We start from the raw sequence: 15,139 nt of genomic DNA on the forward strand, positions 1-15,139 counted from the left end.
GCCTTAAGCTAAGCACACTCAAGGATCTGCTGGAATCAAGGGGACAGAATGCCAGCAACAAGTCAAAGGCAACTCTAATTGCCAAGTTGATGGAGAGTGACCAGGCCAGCGACCAAAGCAGAGGGACAGCTATGGAAGGGTCCAGGATGGGCGAGCTCCAGTGAGAGATCCAGTGGCGGCTGTTGCTATACAGCACCACTCCCGCCCAAGAGATGATCACCCAGATAATTGCAGACACGACACGTCTGAAAATGCTTGAGGTTCAGAAGGAGATCGGGGGTACTGCAGCTGCAGAACGGGCTAGCCACAAGAAACTTCCCTATGCAGCTTTTCGACCCTTCCAGGATGGGGTAGAGGAAATCGACCTTCATGTCTTCGAGACCCAGTGCGATCTCCAGGAAATTGACGAAGCTGACTGAGTCACTATCCTCATCAGCAAGCTGTCTGGTCGAGCACTGGATGCTTTTGAAGCCATACCTGGGGAAGACAAAAAAGACTACAAGCGAGTCAAGGAGCGACTGCTGGCAAGATACGCAATCACCCCCCGAAGCTCATAAGTCCAAATTTCGCAGTCTACCACGGAAAGAGGGCCAGCCCTATACAGAATGGGCTCATCAGATGTGCCAATCCATAGATGCAAGGTTCTACGGCTGTCAGGCAACTAACTGTTGCTGCCCAACTGATCCTACTGGAACAGTTTTACAACCAATCCCCTAATGAACTTCGCCCAGTGGGTCCAAGACCAAAAGCCCTTGACAGTAGACAAAGCAGCAGAACTAGCCGACCAGTATATGGATACCAAAAGATCCCACCAACCGAAGCCTTGCGGCATCTCCAGACCACTGCAAGCACCTGCCCATATCCAGCCATTCACCTAGCAGTCAGTCGCCCTCCCTGCAATGGCTCGACCGGCTATACCCATCAAGAAGACCGGGCCTCGCTGTTATGGGTGTAATCAAATGGGACACCAACGAGCTAACTGTCCTCAAAATGTCAACCTCACTTCATGGAACCGTGCTGCCCCTGGCCCAGCCCGAGCGGCTGCTCATTACCTGGAAGCCACCCCACCATCTACCTCAACTAGCTGGGGTGAAGAGGAATTTGGGCTACTCAATGAGGTTAACCCGATACAAGCTGCTGCCGAAGACAATCGCAGGCCGTATGGGTGAATGGGCGACCCGCCCAAGGACTCAGGGACAGCGGAGCTACTATTACTTTGGTGCAACCCAGGATGGTTACAATGACTGAGAAAACCGGGAGGTCCATAGCTGTGCGAGCGGCTGGAGGCAAAGTTTTACGCATCCCTACAGCCCAAGTGCATATGGATTGGGGCTCGGGATACAGAGATGTGGAAGTTGGAGTTATGAGAGATATACCCACAGATGTTCTACTTGGAAATGATTTTGGACATCTTTTTTCACCTTTCCATGTGGATTTATCCCCAGAAGCCTTCCCTGTGACCACCCGGCAGCAATCAAGGCGAGCTGAGGAGGCACTCGATGATGGGACCCAGGTAAGGCCTAACTTCCCTAACCCCAACCAGACTGTACCACCCTTTACCTGGGTTACCCTGACTGACTTGGGAACTACTATCTGACTCAACTTTAGATAGTTACCGGTAGAGGGCAGGGATGGACCCCAAGGGATTAGAAAGGGAACGGATAGAGTGGGATAGGGAATTAATTTATTGGGTGACCGAAGGGAAGGGATCTCATCCAGTGCCCAAGTGACAGCTAGTCGTGCCGACCTGCTTAGCATCGGGCATGACATTCCCCTAGCTGGTCACTTTGGAGTGACCAAAGCTGTTCACCGTTGGACTCAGCTATTCTTCTGGCCAGGGATAACTGGAATATTAGACAGTATTGCCATACCTGTGATACATGTCAGTATGTGGGAAAGAAGGGTTACCAATCTAAAGCTCCTTTGTATCCCCTACCGATCATAGCTGAGCCCTTTATCCGGTTAGCTGTAGACCTGGTAGGACCATTACCCCGACCCAGTGCTTCTGGGAAGAGATATATCTTAATGGTGGTGGATTATGCTACTTGTTACCCAGAGGCAGTTCCTCTGACAAACATCCATGCAGAGACAGGAGTGGAGGCCCTGCTCCAAATCTTTGCCAGGGTGGGTTTCCCTCAGGAGTTTATCTCAGACCAAGGGACTCAGTTTACTGCGGACTTAACCCAGCAGTTGTGGAAGCTCTGTGGAAATAAGCCTATACACAGCTCTCCCTACCACCCCCAGTCTAATGGACGATGTGAGCGGTTCAGTGGAACGCTAAAGCAATTGCTGCAGACGTTCGCAACTTCTCACCGGGATTGGGAGAAATTTCCGCCGCACCTCCTGTTCGCTTACAGGGAAGTGCCGCAGGAATCTACGGGGTTCTCCCCATTTGAGTTATTATATGGGAGACGGGTGAGGGGGCTACTAGATCTACTTAGAGCCCATTGGGAAGGAGGTGTAGGGGCTGAAGAGACCTCTGTGGTAGGGTACGTACTAGCGCTCAGGGACCGGCTGAAGGAACTCATGGATACCATATGGGAGAACCTTCAGACCGCACAGCGGGGCAGAAGCGCTGGTGTGATCGTACCACCTGGAATCGCACCTTGGCTGTAGGGCAGAAAGTTCTTGCCCTCAAGCCTACCAAGACAGACAAATTACAGGCCTCTTAGTGCACCAAATATGTGACACTACCTACCTGGTAGCTAAGTGCTCAGATGAAAGAGTCCGGCGGACCTTCCATGTGAACATGCTCAAAGCGTACCAAGAGAGGCCTGAGGAGATAGCTGCCATATGTGCTCCAACCAGGGAAGATTCCGAGAACCTTCCCCTGCCAGAGCTACCGGTTAGAGATGGGGACAGAGCAGGTGTAGAGACAGTGAGGTTAAACAGGCAGCTAGGGCGGGAGCAGCAGGACCAGACCAGGCTGGTCCTTAGGCAGCATCAGGAAATGTTTTCCACCAAGCCTGGATACTCTACTATGACAGTGCACCGAGTGGAAACCCTGGGACAGCCACCTATCCGGCAGGTGGCTTACCGGGTACCTGAGTCAGTAAGAGAGTGTATGAGGCAGGAGATAAAGGACATGCTTGATTTAGGAGTCATCGAGCCCTCCAACAGCCCCTGGGCATCCCCAGTAGTGTTAGTGCCAAAGCGGGATGGTACTACCCGCTTCTGCATAGATTACTGCCGACTAAACGACTGCACAACGACTGACGCCTACCCCATGCCCCGGGTCGATAAACTGTTAGACCGAATCACCCAAGGTAATTCCCTAACTACCCTTGACCTATGCAAAGGGTACTGACAGATTCCTCTGGACCCGTAATCTGTGTCGCAGTCAGCATCCATCACCCCCTTTGGCTTGTACCAGTCTAAGGTCATGCAATTCGGAATGAAAAATGCTCTGGCGACGTTCTAGATGGTAGATTAACTCCTTGATGGCCTTCAGGATTATACCTGTGCATATCTGGATGACATTGTGATCTACAGCGATACCTGGCAGGAACATCTACTCCACTTGGGTACTGTGTTAGACCGCATCAGGACTGCGGGAATAACATTAAAGCCAGATAAATGTAGCATAGGGATGTCCGAGGTTCAGTACCTCAGGCATCGGGTAGGCCATGGGCAACAGCGTCCTGAACCAGCTAAAGTGGAGGTCGTTGCCAACTGGCCTACCCCCCCGGACAAAAACCCAGGTCTTGGCATTCATAGGTACTGCAGGATACTATAGGAGGTTTGTTTTTCCTGGTGCCTCCATGGCAGCATACCTGCGACATGCTCTGCCTTGGCTCCTCTCTCAGGACCAGTGAATCTTCTAAAAGAAAAGGATTAGTGCACTCCCAGCATTCTACCTAATATAGCATACTGAGGGTGGGATTGTATGCTGTCATGGATAGGCACCAGGAAAAGAGCAAAAAAAATTACCGTAAGTAGGATACAACTTTCTGTTTTTTTTTTCATTTTGGATAGAGTAAGGGAGGGTCAAAACCCCTGTCAGTTTATTTTTTGCCATCTATGTCACATTGCGGAGATTTGCCTTTACTTCCTATCCCACAGCCAAAACAGGAAGTGAGAGGTAATCCCTTGGATACCCCCAGATTACCAGAACTACTTTTCTGGGGACAACCCAAAATTTGGGAATTTCTTTTACTTTCACTTTCAATGATAATGGTAAACAGGACAAATAGAGAGAGTGAATTTCCTTAACGTGGGCACAAACAGCAGTAAAAACTGGCAGGTGTTCAGTGGCATCTCCAGCTTTCATATTTAGGGGGGGCACATGGGGGGACAGGGACAAAAGTAGGGGGGCAACTATAAAATGCAATTACATATATATATATATATATATATATATATATATATATATATATATATATATATATATATATATACATATATATATATATATCTATCCTGGGGCCCTTTACTAGGAACCCACAACGGCCTTTTCACATGTTCTGCAGTGAGCTCCCTTCCTACTATATTGGGGCCTCCCAGTGTGGCAGAAAACAAGAGATATATGTCACCAGCATACCAAGAAAATATAAGGATCCAAAGCAGTGGGAGAACTATCAGGGTTGCAAAGGTTGTCTTGCCACCGGGTCCTGGTGTTCTGCCACTGTGGGGTTCCCCAGCCTCCTCTTGCTGTCCTGCCCCTGCTATTGACAGTGCTGGTCTTGCATCTCTTGGAATTTACAGGCTGGTTCTCCTGTCCTAAGGATGGGAGAAATCAGTCTGTTTTTTCAGTAACTGAGAGTCCTGGTGAAGTCCTTCCTGCAACTCGCTCTTCTCCCTGCCAATGAGGATGCAGGGGAAGGAGCAGATCGGGTGGCCGTGGTTGTGTGAGCACTCGCATTATGCAGTGTTATCGAGCAGAGGGAGGGGGGAGGAATCACCCGCAGGAGCTGACTGGGGACTCTCTCCCACTTAGACACATGGTGGGGCACAGCATAATGTTGGGGGGGTCAGGGCCCCCCTCTGGCCCCCCTTAGGGACACCATTGCAGGTGTTCTAGACTCTCTCCACTCCATCCAAAACTAAAAAAAGTTTGCCTTTATTGTAGTTGTACTTTAAATGTTGTATACACTGATCTGCATAAGGTGTTTTTTTAATCCTTCGATGGCCCCTCCCGTGGCCCCCATCTTGCAGTTGCGTTAGGTCTTTGACAGAAGGTCATGGCTATTCTGAACACAAACTTGCTATCAGACACGATGAAGTATGACAGCTCAGGGGGTATTTGTAGAATTACAAAACACCTTTTGCAGAACAATGTACACAGCTTTTAAATATGTACATTTACTGGTAATTTACCGAAACAGTTCCTTTCTTGCATTCTGGCATCGGACCTGCATGCTCTCAGCACAGAGGATCCTAGAACAGGAACAGGTGAGTGTTGAGAAATTAATGTTTCAAAAATCATGGCATTATACTCTAACATGACAAACCCCATAGAGTCCACAAAACTCCATTCCTGGCTTCTCTACTATGATTGAAGTCTCTTGACATTACATTTTTTTTAAATAAGGTAACACTTTTTTTTTTAGAACACCGTTAATGAAAATGTATTTGATCATTACAGGTGAGAGTTTGCAGTCTTCAAAGTTTTGTTCTACCTGTCTGTCTGGCAGTTGCTCTGATAACTGAAGGCACATTTCATGATGGTGTCCAGAGTCATGAGGCTGACATGTTGGAAGAGTTCCACCGGCTTATCTTGGACAAGCTGCTCCCATTTATCCTGAAATAAGATAAAACAATCTTAGAGGGGTTGTGTTCTTTAAATAATTTTCCTATTCAATTAGCCATAGAAATTGGATCATCATTTTGTAATCTGGCCAATTTTAGCAGGATCAGGTTACCATCATTATAATGGGAACATTCAGAGTGCAGCGGACATTCCTAGCCATCAATGGGACTACCTGTACAGGGATGCATAGAACAGCTTAAGTACACCCCAAATGAACAAGGCGTAATGCATATTACCTTTGAATTAAAATACATTTAAATTGTCTGCATGTAGTCTGTATGTGAACGCTAAACATCTCAATATTATTTCAGCTTTGAAGGAAAACCCCATTACCAGCATGATCTTAGTGCAGTCAGCCGTTAATCGAACGTAGGGCTTTAGGACATCGTAGTGAAAGCCAGGAGTCAGAAGCCTGCGATGCTGGAACCACTTTGGCCCGGATAACACCAATAATCCTTCACCTAGTTCAAATAATAGTATTTTTAGAAAGCTCTCAGACCAGACAGGTGAGTCAAATAGCAAACATAGGCTGTGGATCCTTCAGTAACATTTTACATCTTAATAAACTGTTCTAGAGTATTACCCTGACTGCCAGTGAACTGCAAATGGTCTTTTCAGAGTTTATACATTTATTTAATAGAATATTGTGCATAGCTCCCAACTGTTCCTGATTTCGAGGGACTGTTCCTCATTCAGAACAAAGTCCCTCTGTTCTTCTTTCCTCCTCATTTGTCCCTCATTTTGGTCTGATCTACATATTTATATATAAAATGTACTACTTATCTTACTTATGAAAAAGTGTTTCCCAGTACTAATCCTTTCACCCAATTTCTAAATTTCTCCATTTGTAAATTCCAAAAGCCAATATATATAGGAATAGCACAAATAGGTGATAGGGGGCGCTTATGTGATTCTAATATATACCTCAATTTAAGACTGTATAACATGGAATAAAGTGACATGTGCAAAAAGTGTAATAATGTTAATAATAAATACCTAGAATAGTGCTAAATAATGTGAATTGAAACGTTTACATAAAGTGCACCAATAATTGACCAATTGTGATATTAATAAGGTGTGATTAATGATTGATTGGTATAAAAATGGTAGAGACCATAACATATTGTATTTGATCTTAATAGTAGAGGAGAATTCCTTCACCGTTTGCATAAGAAACACACCCAAAGTGCTCAGATGTAAAAACTGCTCACCAGATGGATATGACCTCTCTACTTAAAAAGAAGGTCTATTGCGCTGTAGGAAAATCCTATTTGGATACCCTTGGTTACTGGATAAATCCTCTGTACTGTGTCTTCCTCTCCTCCAAGTTATCTCACAAGGAAACAAAGGGACAATCCATAGCGCAATACTGAAGTTTTATTTAAAATAATAAATACAAAGAGGGGTGCCTGCTTACATTAGTAGGTGCCTTAGCCTGGCACTGAGGATAGCCTGCAGAAATTACGATATGAAAGCTGCCCGCCGCTGGCCTCACGTCCAGAGCTGGCGTGCGTTCCATTTGTGCATGGGAGAAAAACGGAAGCAGAGGGGCATTGAGTTTAAATTCAGGTCTGTGTACAGGATGCCAGGGATGGGTGTATGGGTTCTGGATTGAAAGTCTGTGTCCCTTTTGTTTGGGTTGTGGTCCCTTTAAGGGGGTGACAAGTATAGGTTTTCACCTATTTTGGGTGAGGGGGTTCCAGGGTGGTCCAGTAAAAGGGGAAACTGACTTGCAGTTTCCCCAAGAGAGTTAAATACTATGTTCTCCTTTTGTAAAAAAAAAATAAATAAGAAATGCACATCATTTTTCAGGTAAAAACAAGTTTATGCTTTTTTTTTTTTTTTAACAGCGCAACCTGTACAGCATTGGACCCGCGATCAGCAGATTGTAGGTGTAACGTCAGGCTCCTGCAGACTCTCAGTATAGCTGTCTACCTGTATCTCCTGTACAGGGCAGACAGTTAGGGCTCCTTTACACTTGCTTTGACTTCAACACACATTAAAGCGTCTACCGCTTCAACATGCTTTTTTGATGTGTTTTTGATGCTTCGTGATGCTTCGGTGATACTTTTTTTTAAAGCTTTAATGAAGCTTAACAGATGCCCTGTGTGTGTGTTGATATCTCATACCTGCAATTTCTCCAAAACAAAGTGAAGCTAAACCTGAATTAAAGCATCTCAAAAGCTGTAGGTGCTTCAAGCGAGCTTTGTCATAGACTTCTATGGAGGCTTTGAAGATGCTTTGAAGCGCAACTAAAGAGACATGGGGTATAATTTTTGAAGCGAAGCAAACGGGACTTGTAAACAGGATTGTCGCAGTTCTCCTAGAGCTGATGAGACACATTTTGGCTCTCCAGAAGTACAGGTGGAGAATCACTTCAGCAGATAGTACAAACCCCTTTGGCACGAAAGAGGTGGAGACCTCTCCCCATAGGGCACCTGGAAAGTCATGCAGATGAACTTTGGTCAACTAATATACAGTTGTGCTCATAAGCTTTCAGACCCTGGCAGAATTTATGATTTCTTGGCCATTTTTCAGAGAATATGAATGATAACACAAAAACTTTTCTTTCACTCATGGTGAGTGTTTGGCTGAAGCCATTTATTATCAATCAACTGTTTTTACTCTTTTTAAATCATAATGAAAACAGAAACTACCCAAATGACCCTGATCAAAAGTTTACATACCCCAGTTCTTAATACTGTGCATTGCCCCCTTTAACATCAATGACAGCTTGAAGTCTTTTGTGGTATTTGTGGATGAGGCTCTTTATCTTCTCAGATGGTAAAGCTGCCCATTCCTACTGGCAAAAAGCCTCCAGTTCCTCTAAATTCTTGGGCTGTCTTGCATGAACTGTACGTTTGAGATCTCCCCAGAGTGGCTCAATGATATTGAGGTCAGGAGACTGAGATGGTCACTCCAGAACCTTCACTTTATTTGGCTGTAGCCAATGACAGGTCGACTTGGCCTTGTGTTTTGGATCATTGTCATGTTGGAATGTCCAAGTACGTCCCATGCACAGCTTCCTGGCTGATGAATGCAAATGTTCCTCCAGTATTTTTTGATAACATACTGCATTCATCTTGCCATCAATTTTGATCAAATTTCCTGTGCCTTTGTAGCTCACACATCCCCCAAAACATCAGCGATCCACCTCAGTAGGAATGGTGTACCTTTCATCATAGGCCTTGTTGACTCCTCTCCAAATGTAGCGTTTATGGTTGTGGCCAAAAAGCTTAATTTTGGTCTCATCACTCCAAATGACTTTGTGCCAGAAGGTTTGAGGCTTGTCTCTGTGCTGTTTGGCGTATTGTAAGCAAGTAAGCATTTGCGTAGTAATGGCTTTCTTCTGGCGACTCGACCATGCAGCCCATCTTTCTTCACGTGCCTCCTTATTGTGCATCTTGAAACAGCCACACCACATGTTTTCAGAGAGTCCTGTATTTCACCTGAAGTTATTTGTGGGTTTTTCTTTGCATCCCGACATGCTTTTTTGATGTGACGGAATTTTCCTGGAAGTTGTGGCTGAAATTTTAGTTGGTCTCCTGATCGTGGTTTGGTTTCAACAGAACCCCTCCTTTTCCACTTCTTGATTAGAGTTTGAACACTGCTGATTGGCATTCTCAATTCCTTGGATATCTTTTTATATCCCTTTCCTGTTTTTATACAGTTCAACTACCTTTTCCCACAAATCCTTTGAGAATTCTTTTGCTTTCCCCATGACTCAGAATCCAAAAACGTCAGTGCAGCACTGGATGAAAGATGCAAGGGTCTGTCAGGAGTCCAGAAACTCATTGACCTCTTATACACACACACTAATTACAAGCAAACAGATCACAGGTGAGGATGGTTACCTTTAATAGCCATTCAAACCCCTTTGTGTCAACTTGTGTGCATGTTATCAGGCCAAAATCACCAGGGTATGTAAACTTTTGATCAGGGTAATTTGGGTAGTTTCTGTTGTCATTATGATTTAAAAAGAGTAAACACAGTTTATTGATAATAAATTGCTTCAGCCAAACACTAACCATGAGTGAAAGAAATGTGTCTGTGTTATAATTCATATTCTCTGTAAAATGGCCAAGAAATAATAAATTCTGCCAGGGTATGTAAACTTATGAGCACAACTGTATATCTAGAAGAGTAATACATGAACTGACTTTTAGCTGTTCATTCTCATTTTAATTGTTTGGCATAGGGCAGATATTTTTTGACAAAACAGGACAAATAGAAACAATACATCTTTCTAACAGGGGTCCTACCTACTTACTACTCCAAAACTAATAAAAAAAGTTTTAGGTTTAGATAAACTTTAATTTACGTACCAATCCATGGGACAATAAATCTATAGGCTGCATCATCTTTAGGATCTGAAATAAAAATGCAAAATAAGACAGAATGAAAAGTTTAGCATTGCAGTCTATACATGTTTGATACAAATAGGGGACAGATTTCCACCACTGGAGCCTGTAGGCACAATGTCTTTGATGTATTTGATATGACTACTATCTCGACCAGTGTGTATATGACTGACCCTCCCATTCATTTCCGGGGACCCTCAGCTGCTACAGCGATATATGTGAGCACCATAGGTGGGCAGAGGTCTCACAGGGAGATGGGAGGGGTGCTATCCCCCTCTTCCACTAGGACGGCATCAGTCGCCATACTTCGCCCAGTGTTGATTGGGAAGAAAGGTGATTGGCTGTTGGTAATTGAGGATTCATTCAGGTGTGCTTCTCTAAAAAGCAGCAGTGGATCAATTTTGAAAGGCGTTTGACAGGTGGTGAGGTGTCCATATGACGTCTGATTTAACCCTCAAGATGCCAGGCCATCGTGCCACCACCGCCTGCTTTACAAGTGGTTGTGACGCAACCCCATTTACTTAAATGGGTCACATTCAGCAGCGCGACCAACCTTGCCTGAATGCCTTGTGCAGGTGGCTGGTCAGGAAGGGGTTAAATGGCAGAACTAATAGGAGGAGACTCCTCTTCCCAACACTCCCTCACTGGTGCCAGCATCTTCTCTTGTGTTCCAGGTCTTAGCCATCTTCATTGGCTGGTGCAGGATTACGTTATTCCAGTGCATGTGCGGGAGCCAGTCATTTCGGCAGGGATGGGGCTGCCTACTGTGTATGTGAAGCTCGGTTTATAGTTCAGGGATCGCTGGGATACAATCTGATTGTACAATCTGCTTTAGATCTACCAACATGTATGTATTGTAAGGGTCTGCCTGATTGGATAGATTAGGGAGGTTCTCATAATACAAAAGGGGATGACAATCAGCGCAAACAAATAGAACAAACACAGTCACAAGTAAATAATGCAAGCTGAACACTACAGGTAATCACATATGCCTGGAGAGTATACAACAATGGAGGGTAAGTGCAGCGCAATAGGTAAAATTGAATGATTAAAGGATGGATGGATAGATTTTACAAATGTCCATCAGGATAAATCCGTATTAAATAAACTTCAAACGACATGAATCGGTCTTATATAACACCTTCTCCCAAAAACTCAAAATGCGCTTACCAGATTCAGTGGACCTCTGCGAAGCAGGGGTCAAACTCACATGTATCCCCACGGGGATTTTTATACATACATATTTTTTTTTTTATTGCCGCATAACCCTCTTTTCCTGGACGTGTCACCGTGCAATTTAACGTGGAGGTCTCTATCTGACTTCCATTTCCGCCACCTCTTATTTAGATATGGCTTGATTCTAATTGTTTACTGGAGAGGACGTCGGTAAGGTCTGGTTGCTAAGGAAGTTCCTCTGACTTCCGTTCGTGCCGCAGCCCATTCGGACACTGTCTGCTCTCTTCATAAGCTGCTGGGTGACAGTCAGGCTGACGAAGTCCAATAGGATGTTATGCCACGTACGGGGGGGAGGAGCTTCGTTATGGACGTCACCCGCTGCCACATTGTCTGTGTCGGTACTACATTGTGTTGTAGTCCGATTATTATTTTTTCCTTGTCAAAAGAAGTTTATTGAGTATACAATGTTATAAAGATACATAAAGTAAGTTTACAAGGATCTATAAAGTAAGCTCATTGTTTTCCGATTATTATTTTTTTATATTACGTTCAAGAGCGCTGTTTTTTTTTTTGTTGTTAACCAAGTGAATTTTTCAATAAAGCAAACAGATTACTCTTAGATGGTATCCCTATATTTTTTATTGACACTGTGGAGCGGACTTTCCTACATCTTCACATATCGGGCTGGACGGCTGGTTTATTCCCCTGGATGACCGGATCTGTAGGTTCTCATATTACTTAGTATTGGTCTGGGCTTTGTTTCCAGCACTTAATACCACAAAACAGTGATATCAGCAGGGAGCGTCGTCAGCAGTTTAAAAAATCTATTAGATGGGTACCTTAACGATCACAACATACAGGGATATGCAATGTACTATTGACATAGACCCACACACACAGGTTGAACTGGATGGACTGGTGTCTTTTTTCAACCTCACTAACTATGTAACTATGACTGATAGGACAAAATGCAGGGCTTATAATTATATGGGGAAACACCTATTACTTATTCTTCTTTATACACTACTCTATGTGTTTTGGTGTGCTATTAAAAATAATTGGCAAATCAAAAAACAATGCAGGTTTTCAGGAGTGCAATTGTTATAGCTTCTCTGCCTTTTGGCTAAGATCAAGTGTAGTATCTGCTCTTATCAGTGATCCCGTGGGGGTACTGTGCTGTCATTCTGACCTGACCAGGGCTGGAGTGGTGGCCATATACTTCTGCTGGAGTGATGGGGGCTTGGAAGCTCAGTACCAGCTGGGACAGAAATCGGGGCGCACACAGGCAGTTGGGGCACGAAAGTAATCCTCTGGGGAAAACTGGAAGAGCCCAGTACCTCCTGATTTGAGTGGATCTACCTTGTCTGGCCATGGGGGAAGGCAGAGAGTCTGTGGTATCTGTGCCCCCTGGGAGTGGTCGCCCTAGGGGTGCTCTTAGTAAAGCTTGGGTGTGGGACCCCACTGTGTGAACAGGCACATGGTCACAGTCACCAAATGCTTACTTTCTGCACTGCACCTTTTTGGACTAGGCCTTTTGGCTAAGTCCGGGGCAATTTTTGTCTTCCAGGCCTCAGGTCCCGACAAGTGCACTATTGCACAGCCACTTATTTATTTTATTTATTTTCTCCCACTGTTTTTCTCACTTTCACTTTTATGTGTGTTTTCTCACTAGGATGAAGCCCTCAGGCTTGCCCTGACTTCTAGGGGGAGGATGTGTCGCCTTCTGGTTTCTTCCTCCCCTGCCCCTGGGGGGGGGGGGTCACTCTTCGGGAGGGCCCCTCGACCAAGTATTCAATGGTCGACTTCAGCTGATAATAAATAAATGTTTACTTTTGGGTTAACGTTTAATACTGCTTTAAGATCTCATTCACACTTGAGCTCATCATCTTTAGTCAATTTTCAACCATTTTTTTATAGCCAGAGAAAAGCTAGTTATTAGGCAACAAAATACCTCAATAACACACATTTTTAAGGAGCTCCAACTGAAGTCTATTGAGACCAAAATGTGCAACTTTGCCCCAAATAGAGCTCATTTACTTCAAGCTATGAAGTTGCACTATGCTCAGGTGTGAAGGGGCATCACTGAATACATTTGTAATTCTGGGGAAGCTTCAAATTGCTCAGGTGTGACCAAGGCCGAAAAAGGGTCCCTGCAGTCAGCATTCCTTGGCTCCGTTCACAGCTAGGCAATTTGAATCGCGGCAAAACGCAGGACGCGTCTGTGATGCCATTATTTCTTAATGGTACTCCAAATGTGGCTCGATTTTGCCGCAATTGCAGAGCGACAAAACGCATTACACTTGCAGCAAAAAATCGCAACACTCCTGGCTCTGTGCCAAGATTTGGTACAGTGGCGCTCCACTAAAAAACACAAAACAGCTAAAAAAAATGCGCTGTTACAGCTGTCGCTGCGCTACGCTCAGGTGTGAATGGATAAGTTCACCTTTCATAACATGTTACATCCATATTCAGGGTGTAACATGTGACATATTAGAAACAGGACTGCCCCCCACTCCCCTCCAATCCCCCGCTCTGACAGCTAGCGGGGATCTTCTCAGTTTTAAAACAGTCCTCTGTGAATGAAAAACTACAAGTCCCTTTGTGGCTGTCGACTTGTAGTTTTCAACGAACTACGATGGTGCAGTGGAGCGCTGTGGTAGTTCATTGAGTCTTCCTGTCAGATTGTATCTGCGTGCCTGTACAGGCACACAGATACACTGACAGGTCTGCAGGAGACCTGCATGGCACCAGTGGTCTGCTGATGGTTGGTGCAATGCTTTATAGGCTCCAGAAACAAAAAACAATAAATGTACATATTCTTTACCTGCAAAAAAAAAAAAAAATGTGCATTTATTATTTTTGTTAAAAAGTGAACTTATACTTTAAGGCCTGGTTCACACAACTATGCAACTAAAAGAGCTGCTTTTGCTTGAGCAAGGCAGCCCATTCAATTGAATAGGCCACTGTGCCTGCATTTCATGCAGGAAAAATGTTCCTGCACCATTTTAAAATGCAGCGGCAGGGAAATCACATGTTGCTTTTGCACCATGAGATTTCCCGGCGGTTCTCACACCCACAAATGCACTGTGTTTTTAGATGTGTGGGGCTGCCATTAAGAACGAATGGCAGCCTGCACGTTTTTAAAAAGCAGCGCATTTTGGACTGGGGGTGCCAGAAAACCACAATTCCCTCATCTGGAAACATCTGCAATAGTGTGAACAGGTAGTTGTTGCTGGTTAACAAACTATTTAACCACTTCAGCCCCAGAAGGATTTACCCCCTTCCTGACCAGAGCACTTTTTACAATTTGGCACTGCACTGCTTTAACTGGTAATTGCGCGGTCATGCAATACTGTACCCAAACTAAATTTGTGTCCTTTTTTTCCCACAAATAGAGCTTTCTTTTGGTGGTATTTGATCACCTCTGCGGTTTCTATTTTTTGCAAAAAAAGACCGAAAAGTTTGAAAAAAAAAAAAGATATTTTCTACTTTTTGCCATAAAAAAATTCAATAAACTCAATTTTAGTCATATATTTAGGCCAAAAAGCATTCAGCCACATGTCTTGGCTAAGAACAAATTCAATAAGCGTATATTTATTAGTTTACATAAAAGTTATAGCGTCTACAAACTAGGGTACATTTTCTGGAATTTACACAGCTTTTAGTTTATGACTGCCTATGTCATTTCTTGAGGTGCTAAAATGGCAGGGCAGTACAAAGCCTCCCCAAATGACCCCATTTTGGAAAGTAGACACCCCAAGGAATTTTCTGAGAGGCTTGTTGAGCACATTGAATATTTTATTTTTCTGTCACAAGTGATTGAAAAATAAAAAAAAAATAAAAAATTTACACA

The 15,139-nt window shown here is 44.2% G+C and overlaps 1 protein-coding gene and 1 pseudogene across 1 annotated transcript in view; one reads left to right on the plus strand and one right to left on the minus strand.

The window, feature by feature from the left end:
• Window positions 1–15,139, minus strand: part of LOC141103700 (cytochrome P450 4B1-like) — a 62,079-nt gene that overhangs the window by 29,165 nt on the left and 17,775 nt on the right. The window contains exons 3-5 of the mRNA XM_073593592.1: window positions 10,075–10,119; window positions 6,083–6,210; window positions 5,619–5,740 (exon numbers count right to left, since the gene is read on the minus strand). Of these exons, the coding sequence (XP_073449693.1) occupies window positions 5,619–5,740; window positions 6,083–6,210; window positions 10,075–10,119 (295 nt within the window). The remainder of the gene's footprint in view (window positions 1–5,618; window positions 5,741–6,082; window positions 6,211–10,074; window positions 10,120–15,139) is intronic.
• LOC141103985 (U2 spliceosomal RNA) lies at window positions 12,390–12,508 on the plus strand (annotated as a pseudogene).

This window comes from Aquarana catesbeiana, linkage group LG07, assembly GCF_042186555.1.
Source record: "Aquarana catesbeiana isolate 2022-GZ linkage group LG07, ASM4218655v1, whole genome shotgun sequence".
Lineage (NCBI taxonomy): Eukaryota > Metazoa > Chordata > Amphibia > Anura > Ranidae > Aquarana > Aquarana catesbeiana.